The 18,175-nt window shown below is 44.3% G+C and overlaps 1 protein-coding gene across 2 annotated transcripts in view; it reads right to left on the minus strand.

The window, feature by feature from the left end:
- LOC149435693 (transient receptor potential cation channel subfamily M member 2-like) overlaps positions 1-18,175 on the minus strand; it is a 322,316-nt gene that overhangs the window by 176,570 nt on the left and 127,571 nt on the right. For both annotated transcript variants that reach the window (XM_089662482.1, XM_089662483.1), the window contains 2 exons: positions 16,055-16,184; positions 7,244-7,389 (listed from right to left, as the gene is read on the minus strand). In XM_089662482.1, the coding sequence (XP_089518608.1) occupies positions 7,244-7,389; positions 16,055-16,184 (276 nt within the window). The remainder of the gene's footprint in view (positions 1-7,243; positions 7,390-16,054; positions 16,185-18,175) is intronic.

The raw sequence follows: 18,175 nt of genomic DNA on the forward strand, positions 1-18,175 counted from the left end.
CTTCACCAGCAGGGGCGGGGATCTTCTTTGTGGAGAAAAAAGACAAATCACTAAGACCTTGCATCGATTATCGTGAACTAAACCGAGTCACGATTAAAAATCGTTACCCGTTGCCCCTGGTCCCCAAACTATTTCAGAGCCTGAAATCTGCAGCCATATTTACCAAACTAGATCTAAGGGGGGCCTACAACTTAGTCCGCATAAGGGAGGGGGATGAGTGGAAGACGGCCTTCCGTACCCGGTTTGGGCATTTTGAATGGTCATGCCATTTGGACTGTGCAATGCCCCAGCCACATTCCAGCATTTCGTAAATGACATCTTCAGGAATTACCTTGACATTTTTGTTATCGTTTACCTGGACGACATACTGATCTTTTCTCCCTCTCTGCAGGATCACAGGATACATATGGCAAAAGTGTTGGGGCGGTTGCGCCAGCATGGGTTATACGCCAAAGCTGACAAGTGCAGCTTTGAGCAGTCTAGCATTACGTTTCTGGGTCTGATTATTTCCACCACGGGGGTCGCAATGGACCCTCAGAAGGTCTCTGCAATTTTGGATTGGCCTGTGCCCACGGATAAAAAGGGCATCCAGCGTTTTATTGGTTTCGCAAACTTTTACCGAAAATTCATTAGGAACTTCTTGGGTCTGGTCTCCCCCATAACTCAGCTAACCAAACTTGGAACCCGTTTCAGATGGACGTTGGAGGCCCAGGAAGCCTTTGAGGCCCTGAAAAAATTATTTACCACGGCACCCATTCTAGGCCACCCAGACGCTTTCCTGCCGTACGTTCTGGAAGTGGATGCGTCAGAGAAGGCAGTGGGCTCCATCCTGTCCCAGCGAAAAGGCACCAAAGAACTCCTCCACCCCGTAGCGTTCTTCTCGAGGAAGCTTACTCCAGCTGAAAGGAATTACGATATCGGCGATCGGGAGTTGTTGGCCATCAAAACAGCACTAGAAGAATAGAGGTACTTGCTGGAAGGAGCCGCACACCCAATCTTGATCTTTACTGATCATATAAACCTCGAGTGCCTGAGGACTGCCAAACGATTACGGCTGCGGCTGGCGAGATGGACACTATTTTTCTGCAGGTTCACATTTCATATCACTTACAGACCTGGATCCAAGAATACGAAACTCGACGCACTGTCACGCATGTTTGAGGACCCCAAAGAAGAACCAGTACCCAACACTATTCTGTCCTCAGGGAACTTTTTGGCCCTCCAGACAGACCTTTGGTCAAAACTAATGGAGACATCCACAGCTATGTCAACCCCATCTGGGGTGTCCCTTCAGAACAAGGGGGGACTCCTATGGAAAGAAGGGTTGATCGTGGTGCCAGAAGAGGTCCGAACCCTTGTCCTGGGACATTGTCATGACCACCCGATGGCAGGACACTTCGGCCCAGCAAAGACCTTGGAGCTTCTCCAACGTTCTTTTTGGTGGCCGAACATGGCCAAGGACTGCAAACTCTACATAAAATCCTGCACCATCTATCAAAGGAACAAACCGTCAAGGAACAAAGCTTGGGGACTGCTGCGGCCTTTGCCGATCCCCGAACGACCATGGCAAAGGATCGCAATGGACTTTATAGTCGAGCTCCCGCCGTCCCAAGGCCACACCGCGATCCCTGTGGTCGTCGATCGACTGTCTAAGATGGCCCACTGCTTACCATTGAAAAATACTCCGTCAGCATCTGAGACGGCACAAATTTTCATTCAGGAAATTGTAAGATTACATGGAGTCCCAGAAGACATTGTTTCTGATCAAGGGGTCCAATTCACGTCAAAATTTTGGAGGGCTCTATGCAAGGCATTGGATATCAAACTATCCCTCTCCTCTGCATTCCACCCACAGACCAATGGACAAACAGAGAGGATGAACCAGACCCTGGAGCAATACCTGCGTTGCTTCACATCCTTCCTACAGGATAATTGGCTACCACTTTTACCCCTGGCAGAATTTGCAAAACCATTCAGCAATGGTGCAATCCCCGTTTTTTTTCAAACTATGGATTTCACCGTCTTTCTCTCTGATCTGGTCCCTGAATGCCCAGTTCCGGCAACACAAGACGCACTTGCTTTTTTCTCCTCCAACAACAAATTACTGCAGGAGGCCATCGCTCGGGCCCAGGAGAATAACAAGAAGGAGTTTGATCAGAAACGAAGGGGGGACCTGGTGCTGCAGCCTGGGGATAAGGTTTGGTTGGCAACAACAAATTTGAAAATGTTATGTCCGTCAAAGAAATTAGGACCAAAGTTTGTAGGGTCTTTTTGTGTGAAGCGAATGATCAACGAGGTGGCATATGAGCTCATCCTCCCTGAAACGTTCAAGATTCATCCAGTATTCCACGTGTCCTTGCTAAAACCAGTGGTCCCAGATTCCTTTCCAGATCGAGAGTCCAGACCTCCGGAGGCCATAACTTTTGAAGAACAAGAAGAATTTGAGGTGGAAGCAATCCTGAAGTGCCGAAGGAGGGGGGTCAGACCCACTTCCTAATTAAATGGAAGGGTTATGGCCCGTAGGACAATCCCTGGGAACCTGCCCAAAACGTCCATGCACCTAGACTTATCCGAGGGTTTCTTCATGATCACCCGTGGTGGAGAGATCTGGTGGGCACCCGGAGGTTGCCTGTGGGGGGGGGGGGCAATGTCAGGGATCCCCGCGGTGCCGGTCCCGGCGCAGGAGCAGTGCGCCGCCCTGTGCAGTGACATGGGCATTAGGTCCTGGCCGGCCGCGGCGTCCGGGTTCGCGCATGCACAGTAGGAGCCGCGGGCGCGCGCCTGGCACCAATGACAGCGCAGGGCGGGATATTTAAATGGCCCTGAGCTGTCATTCAGTGCCTTCTGGTCTCTCCTGTATCCCTGAACCTGCGAACCTGTGCCCTGTAAGTTACTGACCCGGATTGTACCTGACCTTGTTGTATTCTCCTACCCTGACCCTTGGCTTGATTGACCTCTCTCCTGGATGCCCCTTATTAGATCTGACCTTCTGTTGCTGACCTGGCGTGTGACCCGACTAATCTCTGCCCGCTGCTTTGTACCACACTGTCCCCACTGTTACCAACCCGACTTGTCTGACCTTGCATCTGCTCAGCCATCCATCCATCCCAACGGGGTCACCCGACCTCCTCATACCAGGCTCTTCCCCGTGGGAGCCCCTGGCGACTACCCCTACCACTGACAGGTATACTCAGTAGCCACAACCTGGTCTCAGGGTACTCCAAGTCCATCCCCACCATCAGGGGCCCTGGTGAACAAGTACCCTGGGGCTTAGATTCCATGCTCTGGGGACGCCTGATCAGTGAAGTGCTAGTGGTACCGCCGGGCGGTCCCTTACAGGTTGGCTGTTGCAATAGGAAGATCACTTTTCAGCACTGCTCAGTTATCTCTTGCTATCTATTTACTAATGTTAGCCGCATAAGGATTAAAAAGTGTTGATTGAGAGAGTGAAGGGCCACCTCCTCACACCGGTGTAGCAACAAGGTGGATATACCCACCTTGTTGCTACACCCCAAGCACTGCCATTGATCCCATCCTTCCATCAGCACTGTCACTCATCCCATCCCCTGTGCACTGCCACTTGTCCTATCCTTCCCACCACTGCCACTGATCCCATCAACCCTCCCTCCACCACTGCCACTGATCACACCCTCCTGTCCAACACTGCTATTGATCCCAGGAGTCCTATGAATTTTCTGTCTATTGGTGGGTCCCCTAACCTTCTCAGTCCATGCTGTGAAGGCAGTGAGATGATGTGCTGTAACCTTCAGCAACCAATCAGTGAGATGTAATTAAGTGCTGTAACCTCTAGCAACAAGTCAGTGAGTAGTAAGGATGTGCAGTAACCTATAGAAACCAATGGGTGAGCAGTATTGATGTGCACTAACCTCTAACAACCAATCAGTGAGTAGTAATAATGTGCAGTGACCTCTAGCAACCAACCAGTGACCAGTAATGAAATACAGTAACCTTTAGCAACCAATCAGTGAGTGGTAAGGATGTGCAGTAACCTATAGAAACCAATGGGTGAGCAGTATTGATGTGCACTAACCTCTAACAACCAATCAGTGAGCAGTAATGATGAGCAGTAACCTCCAGTGACCAGTGCAGTAACTTCTAGCAACCAATCAGTGAGCGGTAAGTATGTGCAGAAACCTATAGCAACCAATCAGTGAGTGGTAAGGATGTGCAGAAACTTCTAGCAACCAATCAGCGAGCAGTAATGATGTGCAGTAACCTCTAGCAACCAATCAGCAAGCCATGGTGGTGGTACCATGTTAGCCAGGTGAGAGCTTGTCATGAGCACAATAACACCAATCTTTTGTATTGTGTCGGCAATCTCTGACCATTTCTGGTATTGTGTCCGCAGTCTCTGACCATCTCTTGTATCATGTCATTAGCTGCTAGTGTGAAGTAATTCTTAATTCCAGCAATGTGCTCCACCACGTGCAGTAAAAATGTTCACTCACCAACAATATACGGCAATTAAAGGCCGGTCACGCTCTACTGATGGAACCAGAAGTGGAGATGGGATAGATCTCCACTTCTCGCCATCTCTTGTATTATGTCCGCAGCCTCTGACCATCTCTTTTATCATTTCACAATCTTTGACTATCTCTTGTATCATGTTTGCAATCTCTGACCATCTCTTGTATCATGTCTATAGTCTCTGACCTTCTCTTGTATCATGTCTGCAGTCTCTGAGGGGGAGCCTGGAGAGGAGTCAAGAACAGGAACACTGCCAGGACAGGGGTCACGGGAGGAGTCAGACGTTTGTGAACTGTGCAGAAGAGAATATACAGTAGGATGAAACCAGAGCCACCAAGCTGGAGCCTGAAGAGGACCGTCTGACTGAGCCCTGCATGGTGCACCTGAGAGGAGGTCAGTGACAGCGCTGCCAGGCCAGTCTGAGGGAGGGTCATTGATGTAAGGGAGAAGTGAATACAGTAAGGGGGGCACTGATATAAAGATTCCCCCTTACATCAATAACCCCCCTTACCTTAGTATATACACTCTACGGAAGGTGGTCTGTGGTCACCAGAGTCCCCCCCCCCATAGCAGAGTTCTTGGCGTTCCCCCTGAAATTAGTGTCCTTAGCATTTCCCTTTACATCAGAGTCTGAAGGATTCCCCCTTACAGCGTAAGGGGGAACTCTGCAGACCAAGATGTAAAGCGAAACTCTAAGGACACTGATTTATGGGGGACAATAGAAACTGGAAATGACTGGAAGGGACAGGAGACTCGAAGAAAGTGGGAGACTGAATCGGGACTTAGAAGGACTGGATGGAATGGGAAGAGACTACAGGTGATTGGTGAGGATTCAAGAGTACTGTATGGAATTGTAGGAGACTGCAGGAGACTGGTGGGGCACAGCAGAACTGGGGGAGGAGGCTGCAGAAGGCTGGTGGGGTCTCAATAGCACTGAGTAAAAATAGGAGGAGACTGCAGGTGGCAAGTAGAAACAGAGTTGACTTGTGGATACTGGAGTTGACTGGTGGGGATTAGTGATAGTCAGATTGGAGTTTTATTTATTTTATAACACCCACTGGGATTACCTTCCCTCATGTTACAACTGTAACAGATAAATTAAGAACTTCCATGAAGATTTGGTGTTGGCATAGATTTTATGCATAAAAAGCCATTGTGGCCTGTGTTACATGGTCAGATATACATTGCCAACTTTGAGCTTCACAATCACTCCTTTGGAGACTTATTGCACATTTCTGTAGTGTTTTTTTATACTGGGTGTCTGTCTCTTCATAACAAAGGCTACCTGGGCATAATAATATCAGATCAGGTATAAAGGCATTTATCAAAAAATATATATCCCAGCGCCAAAAAACAAATCCTAAGTGATTATGCAGCTGTACAACAGTGAAAAAACACCAATGAATAACAACAAAAAACACAAAATTACACAAGAGAACAAATTAAAGATAAAGAAATATAAAAAAAAATATAAAAAATCAAGTGTCCATGTGAAAATAAGTCCTTATTCCCATTGAAACCAATAATAAATTATTCAAAATGTGCTTCCATCTATCCACCACATGACAAATGATATTAACCGCACTCACCAGATAGAGGTATGCAGGGAAGGCGGAAACCAAGGGTTGCAGGAACTTGTCAACATACTCTCCCAGTCTGGAGAACAACGAGTCAATCCCATTTATAATGGGTCTTCCCAGTGGTTTTGCCAAATTTTTATGGATTTTAGGTAATTGGTAAATCACTGGTACTTTAGGAGCCTTAGGCACCAAATATTTTGTCTCCTTGCTATTCAATATTCCCAGTTTTTCTCCTTCTTTCACAAGTTAATTAATTTCAATCTGAATTTTCTAGTAGGATTACTTTTCAATACTTCATATGTGTTACCATCATCCACCAATCTATTCAACTCTGTATAGTAATCCGATTTATTTAACACCACTACACCACCCCCCTTATCTGCTGGTCTAATTAGAATATTTCTATTATTTTCTAACTTCCAAATTCCTTGGATTAAATCCTGTTTAGTTCTTAGCTTAGGGACAGACAAATGCTCCAAATCATGCTCTACCATTTTTTTAAAAGTTTCCACACAGCAATTATTTGCTATTTTAGGGTTAAAGACTGATTTATTCCTTAACTTAGTATGCAAGTGGGGACCTTTGGCATCCTTTTGCATGTTCAAGTGGCCATCTTAGAGGTGGAAGGCTGTTCATCCTCTGCAGACACTACAGAAGCGTGAGATCCCTATATTTTGCAACTATGGAAAGTGGGTATTTTGAAGCCATCTAGGCTATTAAACAAGGCTTTTAATTATATCTAAACATGTGAGTGGCCTTATTCTATCTTTCTATTCTATATGAAGTGGCAGTATTACACTATGTAGTTTCTTTTTCCATACATCATTGAGGAATTCATGGAGGAATAAAGTGCAGGCGATTAATATACCCAATCAGGGTGAAAAAGATTTGATCTCTTTTGGAGGGGACATAGAATCCCTTATATCCTATAAGGCTCATTACTCACCTCTATCTGGTGAGTGCGGCTAATATTATTTCTCATGTGCTGGATAGGTGGAAGCACATTTTGAATAATTTATTATTGGTTTCAATGGGAATAAGGACTTATTTTCACATGGACACTTGATTTTTTATATTTTTTTTATATTTCTTTATTTTTAATTTGTTCTCTTGTGTAATTTTGTTTGTAGATTTTGCGCTGTTTTTTTGTTGATATAAAGGCATTTATGACAAACCTGGACACCTCCTTGTGACATAAAGGACAGAGCTTGAGACCGCTGAGCCAGTTCCAGGGCTGTGGCCCTTCCCCATTTGGGGTTCACATGGATCAAAAGAAGTTCTGCCCATTCCTCATCACTTCGATAACATTCAGAAAAAACTCCTGTTCAGAGAGACAAAGGGATGGAAATGGATACATGGAAGGATTGCCAAGCTTTTTTTTAAAAATGTTGTTAGAATAAAGTGGAAAAAAAAGTTTAAATCTGAAGTGTAGGTATGGCATTTTAGATCCAGCTTGGCCCATTGTAGTAGAGATGCCTAGTACAGTGATTTTCACATTCCACGGGGATCCCACACGTATGCACTGGTATATTTACATTGGTTCAAGCTGAACCAATGCAAATATGTAAAATCAGTGGCGTCCCAAGGCAGGTGAGGGGGGTGCATGCCCCATCGGGTGACACCTACCGCACGGGGTGACACCGGACCCGCTCCACGAAAAGGTAAGTTGTAAAGCAAGCCGACGATCCCCGCAGGATAGATCAGATCTGTGGATTGAGCATAATGGATCAGAGTCCAATCCATTATGCTCAATCCGCAGATCCGATCCATTCTGCGGGGATCGTCAGAGGGGGTGTCACCAAGTGTTATCGCACTGGGTGACACCAACCCTAGGGACGCTCCTGTGTAAAATGACATAGCTAAACATCAGCTTTAAACACCTCCCACCCAGCTACTGTGTTTGAAGCACTCTTCAGAGAGCATTTGACAGATCGTGGGGAGGCACTGTATCACCTTCTCACTGCCTGATTAAACCCCTTGGACCCTGCACAAGAAGGCCTATTCACCTGTCACTGAAAGCAACAAAGGGTATACTTCCTGCCATGGCTGTGAAGCAAAGCATCCCAGCAATAGCATTACCACCCCGGGCTGCTGCTTCTGCAGCTGAAAGGGGTAGCAGTTGGGAGGGCAGTAAAACCGCAGCTCAACCTCAAGGTTTTATCACTCCTCAACCTTACATGTGAACAAGCCCTAATAGTGCAGCCAGGCACAGGGTCTCAAATCACTACTACACCATACCAATGCAGTCAGCAACAGCTTTCCTGATCACCACCTTACCAGTCCCAGTGTCACCAAACCAGTGTGTGCCAGCAACAGTGTTCCTTATTACCACCACACCAGTCCCAGTGTAGGCCAGCAACAGTGTTCCTTATCACCACCACACCAGTCCCAGTGTAGGCCAGCAACAGTGTTCCTTATCACCACCACACCAGTGTCAGTGTAACCAGAACAGTGTAGCCCAGCAACAGTGTTCCTTATTACTACACCAGTCCCAGTGTCTAGAGTTTCCCTTTACATCTGGGTCCTCAGAGTTCCCCCCTGCACTGTAAGGAGGAATCCTGCAGACTCTGATGTAAAGGGAAGCTCTAAGGACACTGATTTAAGCCAGCAACAGTGTTCCTGATTGCCGCCACAGTGTCACCAGACCAGTGCAGCCAGCAACAGTGTTCCTGATTGCCGCCACAGTGTCACCAGACCAGTGCAGCCAGCAACAGTGTTCCTGATTGCCACCATACCAGTCCCAGTGTTCCTGATTGCTGCCACACCAGCCTCAGTTTTACGAGAGCACTCTAAGTCAGCAACAGTGTGCTTAATTGCTAGCCACACCAGTCCTAGTGTTTCTAGACCAGTGCAGCCATCAACAGTGTTTCTGATTGCTGCCACACCAGTGGCAATGTTATCAGACCAGTTCAACCAGCAACAATGTTCCTGATCACTAGCCACGTCAGTACAGCATCACCAGAGTCATGTGCAGCCAGCAACAGTGTTCCTGGTCAGAGCCACACCAGTACAGTGTAGCCTCAACAGACCCATCTGGACGTCCCACTGACTACGTTCCAGCAAAGCACCAGTCCCACCGATCTCTTGCAGACAACTGCACTCCTAGAACAACAAGAACTCTTTTGTTCTTCCTTTCTTTAGTCTCCTGTACTACCTGGGGACCTCACATTGCAGTAGGCTGGGCTTTCTTGGCTTATAGGAAAGGGGGTTACAGGTGATACCACACTAAACTATATTCCCTATCCACTCATACAGAGGTGATCATTGCAGTACACTGTTTCTAATACAATCGTTTGAATTTTGTGATACACAAATTATAGTGTCTGATCAATGGTGATCAATCCAAAAATTGAAAAGATTTGACACATATGGTAACCCCATACTCAGAAGGAATAGTAGAATGTGGTTTTGGGTGAAATTCGAAGTTTGGCAATGCTGTGTATGAAAAAACTCTTATAAAATTGACAACTTTGTCTAAAAATGTAATCTTCATTTTCTTTCCACATTTTCCAAAAACATGAGGCAAAAATAATTTCTTCAAAAGACTAAACATGCCACTTTGGTGTTTTTACTCTCCAAAAATTGGTCATTTTGTTGGTGTTTCTACTGTCTTCGTGCTCCAGGGACTCCAAAAATGTGAAAGGTAACCAGGAAATTAGATGCATAATTTATGCCCCTAGCAAGCCTGAAAGTGCCCTTGAATTTTAGGCCCTTCTATGAGGATAGGCTGTGAAAAATTTTCATACATGATATCACAATAGTCAGGAGGAGTAGCATAATATGTTTTGGGGTGTAATTCAAAATATGCCATGATGTGTTAAAAATATATTAATAATTTACAATGTTGTGTAAAAAATACATTTTCATTCCTCCTTTTCCAAAAACTTTTGGCAAAAAATTACGTCTTCAAAAGAGTTGCAATGCCTCTTAGAAGATACCTTGAGCTTTTTGCTTTCCAAAATGTGGTTATATTGTGGGTGTTTACACTGTCTTGGTGCTCTAGGGCCCCCAAAACGTGATATGTAATTTATGCCCCAAAAAACACTTGAAGATGCTCCTTGGATTTTGGGTCTAGCTATGTGCCTCGGCTTTTCCCCACAATTTCCAAAAGCTTATGGCAAGAAATTACATTCTCACAAGACTCACTATGCTGTTCAGAAAAAACCTTGGGATGCTTGCTTTCCAAATGTGGTCATTTTGTGAATGTTTTTTTTTTTGTCCTGGCACTTCAGGGACTCAAGAAATGATAGGTAGGCAGGAAATTAGAGGAAAAATTTATGCTCCTTGAAAGCCCAAAGGTGTTACTTGGATTTTGGGCTCCTCTATGCATCTAGGCTGTGAAAAAAATCTCACATATGTAGCATCCCCATACTTGGGAGGAGTAGCAGAATGTGTTTTGGGGTGGAACTGTAACTATGCCTATGCTGTGTGTGAGAAATAATTTATTAAAATGACAACTTTGAGGGAAAAAAAAACATTTTATTTTCTTAATTTTCCAAAGAAGTGGCAAAAGATGAACTTTAAAAACTCTCCATGCCTCTTACTAAATACCTTGGACTGTTTATTTATTTTAAAAAAGGGGGTCATTTTTGGGGTATTTGTACTGTCCTGGCATTTTAGAGTCCCAAGAAATGCGATAGGCCGTCAATACATCAGGACTGATCAATTTCCAAATATACTGTATGCCATATACCATAGTTTGTAGACTATATAACTTTCACACAGACTAAATATACACCTATTTGTTTTTTTTTCACCAGGGTGATATAGCAGAACACATTTTGGCTTAAAGATAAGATTATTTATTTGTAACGTTTTATAACAGAAAATAGGAAAAATGTTTTTTCTTTACTATATAGCAAGAAAATAAAAACAACTTTGCAGTGATTAAATACCAGCACAAGAAAGTTCTATCTGTCTCAAAACAAATGCTGTAAAATTCATGTGGGTACAGTGTTGCGTGACTAAGTAATTGTCATTAAAATGTGACAGCCTTGAAAACTGAAAAAATGGCCTGAACAGGAAGGGGGTTTTAATGCTGGTCTTCAAGTGGTAAAAAAATGAGCTGAGCGCTCCACCTGTAGGCTGGAAATGATAAACACAAAAAAAGAACTATAGAGCAGGGTTTCTCAACCTGGGTTACATGGAACCCTGGGGTTCCTCCAGAGGTTGCTGGGAGATCTTCCCCTGATTTCTCAGTCAGGATCAATAGCACCACTATCAGCCCATCCCTGCATGACAGGGTGCTAGGTGTAACCCTGGATTCTGAACTATCCTTTTAGGCCCACATCCAGTCCCTGTCCAAACCATGCCGCCTCAACCTCCGCAACATCTCCAGAATATGCCCCTTTTTAACCAATGATACCACAAAGCTCCTAATTCACTCCCTGATAATCTCTCGCCTCGACTACTGCAACTCCCTCCTCATTGGCTTACCTTTACATAGGTTATCCCCCCTCCAGTCCATCATGAATACTGATGCCAGGCTCATCTACCTTACCAACCATTCCGTGTCTGCTACCCCTTTCTGCCAATCCTTCCACTGGCTCCCAATCAGTGCCCTCTACCCCTCTCTGACAATCCCTCCACTGGCTTCCACTCAGTGTCCTCCACCCCTCTCTGCCAATCCCTCCACTGACTTCCACTCACCCAACGAATAAAATTCTAAATACTAACAACTTACAAAGCCATCCACAACTCTGCCCCCGGCTACATCACCAACCTAGTCTCAAAATATCAACCAAACTGCTCTCTTCGATCCTCCCAAGACCTTCTGCTCTCTACAGGGGCGGACTGACCATTTGGAAACTCGGGCGCTGCCTGAGGGCCTGGGGTCACTAGGGGGCCCCATGAGATGCCCCTGGTACCTTTTTTATGGGCTTTTTTGAGTTTGGGCAAGGACACAGGGGCCCCATGATCCCTTATTGCCTGGGGGCCCCATGAGTTGTCAGTCCGCCCCTGGTTCTCTAGTGTCACCTCCTCCCATGCTCACCTCCAGGACTTCTTCCGAGCTTCTTCCATCCTATGGCACTCGCTACCCCAATCTGTCCGGCTGTCTCCTAATCTATCCACCTTTAGACAATCCCCGAAAACCTTTCTCTTTAAAGAAGTCTATCCTGCTTCTATCTAGTAAACCGCCATTTATTTCCTCCATCAGCTCATCCCCCCACAGCTATTACCTTTTGTATCACTCAATCCTTCCTCTTAGATTGTAAGCTCTAATAAGCCGGGCCCTCTGTTTCCTTTTGTACCAAATTGTATTGTAACTGGAATGTCTGCCTTCATTTTGTTTTCTGCGCAAACCGTTGTGCTATATAAATCCTGTATAATAATAATAATAATAAAGAGTTTCTATCTAGCTCTCTGGAAGGAGGCAATTTTCCCACTGGTCAACAGTGTAACAGTGCCCATCTCCCATTGGCCACCAATGTATGGGACCACTAAACCAACTAACAATATACAGTCAGGTCTATAAATGTTGGGACATCGACACAATTCTAACATTTTTGGCTCAATACATCACCATAATGCATTTGAAATGAAACAAACAAGATGTTCTTTAACTACAGACTGTCAGCTTTAATTTGAGGGTATTTACATCCAAATCAGGTGAACAGTGTAGGAATTACAACAGTTTGCATATGTGCCTCCCACTTGTTAAGGGACCAAAAGTAATGGGACAATTGGCTTCTCAGCTGTTCCATGGCCAGGTGTGTGTTATTCCCTCATTATCCCAAATACAATGAGCAGATAAAAGGTCCAGAGTTCATTTCAAGTGTGCTATTTGCATTTGGAATCTGTTGCTGTCAACTCTCAAGATGAGATCCAAAGAGCTGTCACTATCAGTGAAGCAAGCCATCATTAGGCTGAAAAAACAAAACAAACCCATCAGAGAGATAGCAAAAACATTAGGCGTGGCCAAAACAACTGTTTGGAACATTCTTAAAAAGAAGGAACGCAACCGGTGAGCTCAGCAACACCAAAAGACCCAGAAGACCACGGAAAACAACTGTGGTGGATGACCGAAGAATTCTTTCCCTGATGAAGAAAACACCCTTCACAACAGTTGGCCAGATCAAGAACACTCTCCAGGAGGTAGGTGTATGTGTGTCAAAGTCAACAATCAAGAGAAGACTTCACCAGAGTGAATACAGAGGGTTCACCACAAGATGTAAACCATTGGTGAGCCTCAAAAACAGGAAGGCCAGATTAGAGTTTGCCAAACGACATCTAAAAAAGCCTTCACAGTTCTGGAACAACATCCTATGGACAGATGAGACCAAGATCAACTTGCACCAGAGTGATGGGAAGAGAAGAGTATGGAGAAGGAAAGGAACTGCTCATGATCCTAAGCATACCACCTCATCAGTGAAGCATGGTGGTGGTAGTGTCATGGCGTGGGCATATATGGCTGCCAATGGAACTGGTTCTCTTGTATTTATTGATGATGTGACTGCTGACAAAAGCAGCAGGATGAATTCTGAAGTGTTTCGGGCAATATTATCTGCTCATATTCAGCCAAATGCTTCATAACTCATTGGACGCCGCTTCACAGTGCAGATGGACAATGACCCAAAGCATACTGCAAAAGCAACCAAAGAGTTTTTTAAGGGAAAGAAGTGGAATGCTGTGCAATGGCCAAGTCAATCACCTGACCTGAATCCGATTGAGCATGCATTTCACTTGCTGAAGACAAAACTGAAGGGAAAATGCCCCAAGAACAAGCAGGAACTGAAGACAGTTACAGTAGAGGCATGGCAGAGCATCACCAGGGATGAAACCCAGCGTCTGGTGATGTCTATGCGTTCCAGACTTCAGGCTGTAATTGACTGCAAAGGATTTGTAACCAAGTATTAAAAAGTGAAAGTTTGATTTATGATTATTATTCTGATCTCATCTTGAGAGTTGACAGCAACAGATTCCAAATGCAAATAGCACACTTGAAATGAACTCTGGACCTTTTATCTGCTCATTGTAATTGGGATAATGAGGGAATAACACACACCTGGCCATGGAACAGCTGAGAAGCCAATTGTCCCATTACTTTTGGTCCCTTAACAAGTTGGAGGTACATATGCAAACTGTTGTAATTCCTACACCGTTCACCTGGTTTGGATGTAATTACCCTCAAATTAAAGCTGACAGTCTGCAGTTAAAGCACATCTTGTTTGTTTCATTTCAAATGTGGTGGTGTATAGAGCCAAAAATGTTAGAATTGTGTCGATGTCCCAATATTTATAGACCTGCCTGTAAGTAGCCACTTTTCCACTGACCAAAAATGTAAGGGGCACTTTGAGTTTTACTGCTGGTGTTTTTTTTCTAACCATTATAATTATCTGTTCCATTTCATGACTGTCGCTAAAACATTTTATTTTTATAGTGTAGGGGTCTGCTATGGATGTCGAATTCGCTAGGTATTCTTTTTAGTATTATGTTTACAACACACTGATCATGCAAATGTACCGTGAGCTAGAGATGTACTGTATTACTTTAGCAGGGGTTCCCGAGACATGAAAATTATTTCAAGTGTTCCTCTGTATTAAGAGGTTGATAAAGCAGCTATACAGTCACCCTTTCAGCATTACGAAAAACGTTGGCTTAAGTTAGATTGAGAAAATGATTAACATAATAAAGAAATAAAGAAAAGATTTACAAATATACATTTCATTTAAATGTTCTGTTTGGGGTCTATTTAATTCTTTTTAGGCCTCCATGCAGGGGTGGAGTGAAAACTCATGGGGCCCGCGGGCAATAGGGGATCATAGGGCCCCTGTGTCTTTGCCCAAACTCAAAAAAGCCTATGAAAAAGGTACCAGGGGCATCTCATGGGGCCCCCTACTGACCCCGAGCCCTCGGGGAGTGCCCGAGTTTCCAAATGGTCAGTCCGCCCCTGTCTCCATGACATTCCTTCTGTTCTCTATTAGACTGTAAGATGTAAAACACAGGACCATCATTTCTCTTCTGCTCTATTAGATGTAAGCTGTAAGAATCAGGACCCTCGTATCTCCTGTTTCCTAACAGACAGTAAGTTGTAATGAGTAGGACCCTCATAGCTCCTGTTTCCTTATAGACAGTAAGTTGTAATGAGTAGGATCCTCATATCTCCTGTTTCCTAATAGACAGTAAGTTGTAATGAGTAGGACCCTCATACCTCCTGTTTCCTAATAGACAGTAAGTTGTAATGAGTAGGACCCTCATAGCTCCTGTTTCCTTATAGACAATAAGTTGTAATGAGTAGGACCCTCATAGCTCCTGTTTCCTAATAGACAGTAAGTTGTAATGAGTAGGATCCTCATACCTCCTGTTTCATAGTAGACAGTAAGTTGTAATGAGTAGGATACTCATACCTCCTGTTTCCTAACAGACAGTAAATTGTTATGAGAAGGACCCTCATATCTCCTGTTTCCTAACAGACAGTAAGTTGTAATCAGTAGGACCCTCATATCTCCTGTTTCCTAACAGACAGTAAGTTGTAATGAGTATGACCCTCATAGCTCCTGTTTCCTAACAGACAGTAAGTTGTAATGAGTAGGACCCTCATAGGTCCTGTTTCCTAACAGACAGTAAGTTGTAATGAGTAGGACCCTCATATATCCTGTTTCCTAATAGACAGTAAGTTGTAATGAGTAGGACCCTCATACCTCCTGTTTCCTTATAGACAGTAAGTTGTAATGAGTAGGTCCCTCATACCTCCTGTTTCCTTATAGACAGTAAGTTGTAATGAGTAGGATCCTCATAGCTCCTGTTTCCTTATAGACAGTAAGTTGTAATAATCAGGACCCTCATAGCTAATGTTTCCTTATAGACAGTAAGTTGTAATGAGTAGGACCCTCATAGCTCCTGTTTCCTAATAGACAGTAAGTTGTAATGAGTAGGACCCTCATAGCTCCTGTTTCTTTATAGACAGCAAGTTGTAATGAGTAAGACCCTCATATCTCCTGTTCTCTATTAGATGGTAAGCTGTGATCTTAATACATTTATGTTACCTGCAGCTCGCTCCTCATAAAGGTCTGCCAGTGCTGTCATGTCCTCTATTTCTTTGGTATCTTCCTCCTCCTTGGAGAGAGCCTTCAGGATCTTGGTGCAGGCCAAGGCTCCAGCTACACTATCCTCAATCTGTCGGGAAGAGAAAAAAACAATCAAACCACTGCATAACACCCATGACACCACATCTACAAGTAATGGTTGTTACACCTTCTGGATAATACAGTTGCGAAAAAAAGTATGTGAACCCCTTGGGATTACGTGGAGTTTTGCATGAATTGGGCATAAAATGTGCTCTGAACGTCATCTAAGTCACAAAAAAAGAACACAGGCTGCTGAACATAATACTACACAAACATTAGATGTTGCCATGGTTTAATTGCACATAACATGTAAACATTCACAGTGCAGGGAGGAAAAAGTATGTGAGGCCCTAGCTTAATGACTTCTCCCAGAGCTAATTGGAGCCAGGAATGAGCCAACCTTGACTCCAATCAGTGTGATGACATTGGATGTGTTGCTGACAGCTGTCCTGCCCTTAAAAAACACACACCTGTTTTGAGTTTACTGGTTTCAAGAAGCACTGTCTGATGTGAACCATGCCTCGCAGAAAAGAGCTCTCAGAAGACCTACGATCAAGAATTGTTGACTTGCATGAAGCTGGAAAGGGTTACAAAAGTATCTCCAAAAGCCTTGATGTTCATGTGTCCACGGTAAGACAGACTGTCTACAAATGGAGAAAGTTTAGCACTGTTGCTACTCTCCCTAGGCGTGGTCGTCCTGTAAAAATTACTGCAAGAGCACAGCGCAGAATGCTGCATGAGGTAAAGAAGAATCCCAGAGTGTCAGCTAAAGACCTACAGAAACCTCTGGCACATGCTAACATTTTTGTTGACACATCTACAATACAGAAAACATTAAACAAGAATGGAGTACATGGGAGGACACCACGGAGGAAGCCATTGCTGTCCATAAAGAATATTGCAGCACGTTTGAAATTTGCAAAAGAGCACCTGGATGTTCCACAGCACTACTGGCAAAATATACTGTGGACAGATGAAACCAAGATTGAGTTGTTTGTGAAGAACACACAACACTATGTGTGGAGAAAAAAAAGGCACAGCACACCAACATCAAAACCTCATCCCCACTGTAAAACATGGCGGAGGGAGCATCATGGTTTGGGGCTGCTTTGCTGCCTCAGGGCCTGGATGGATTGTTGTTATTGATGGGAAAATGAATTCCAGAGTTTATCAAGACATTTTGCAGGAAAACCTACGACCATCTGTCCGCCAACTGAAGCTCCGCAGAGGATGGGTGATGCAACAGGACAATGACCCAAAACATACAAGTAATTCAACAAAACAATGGCTGCAACAGCACAGAATACGCCTTCTGGAGTGGCCCAGTCAGAGTCCTGACCTCAACCCGATTGAAATGCTGTGGCATGACCTTAATAGAGCGATTCACACCAGACATCCCAAGAATATTGCTACACTGAAACAGTTTTGTGAAGAGGAGTGGTCCAAAATGACTCCAGATCGTTGTGCAGGTCTGATCTGCAACTACAGGAAACGTTTGGTTGAGGTTATTGCTGCCAAAGGAGGGTCAACCAGTTAAGTCCAAAGGTTCACATACGTTTTCCTCCCTGCACTGTGAATGTTTATATTTTATGTGCAATTAAACCATGGCAACATCTAATGTTTGTGTAGTATTATGTTCAGCAGACTGTGTTCTTCTATTGTTGTGACTTAGATGACCTTCAGAGCACATTGTATGCCCAATTCATGCAAAACTCCACGTAATCCCAAGGGGTTCACCAACTTTTTCTTGCAACTGTATCTGCCACATAAAATTATATTAATCACTTCCAGTCCGGACACTTTCACACTCTTCCAGTCCGGACACTTTCCCCCCCTTCCAGTCCGGACACTTTCCCCCCCTTCTAGTCCGGACACTTTCCCCCCCTTCCATTCCAGGCCAATTTTCAGCTTTCAGCGCTATCACACTTTAAATGACAATTGTGCGGTCATGCAACACTGTACCCATATGAATTTTTTAGCATTTTTTTTTACAGATAAAGCTTTATTTTGGTGATATTTATTTGCCACTAGGATTTTTAT

Source organism: Staurois parvus, unplaced genomic scaffold (assembly GCF_062004578.1).
Source record: "Staurois parvus isolate SC_StPar_1 unplaced genomic scaffold, SC_StPar_1.0 ptg001481l, whole genome shotgun sequence".
Lineage (NCBI taxonomy): Eukaryota > Metazoa > Chordata > Amphibia > Anura > Ranidae > Staurois > Staurois parvus.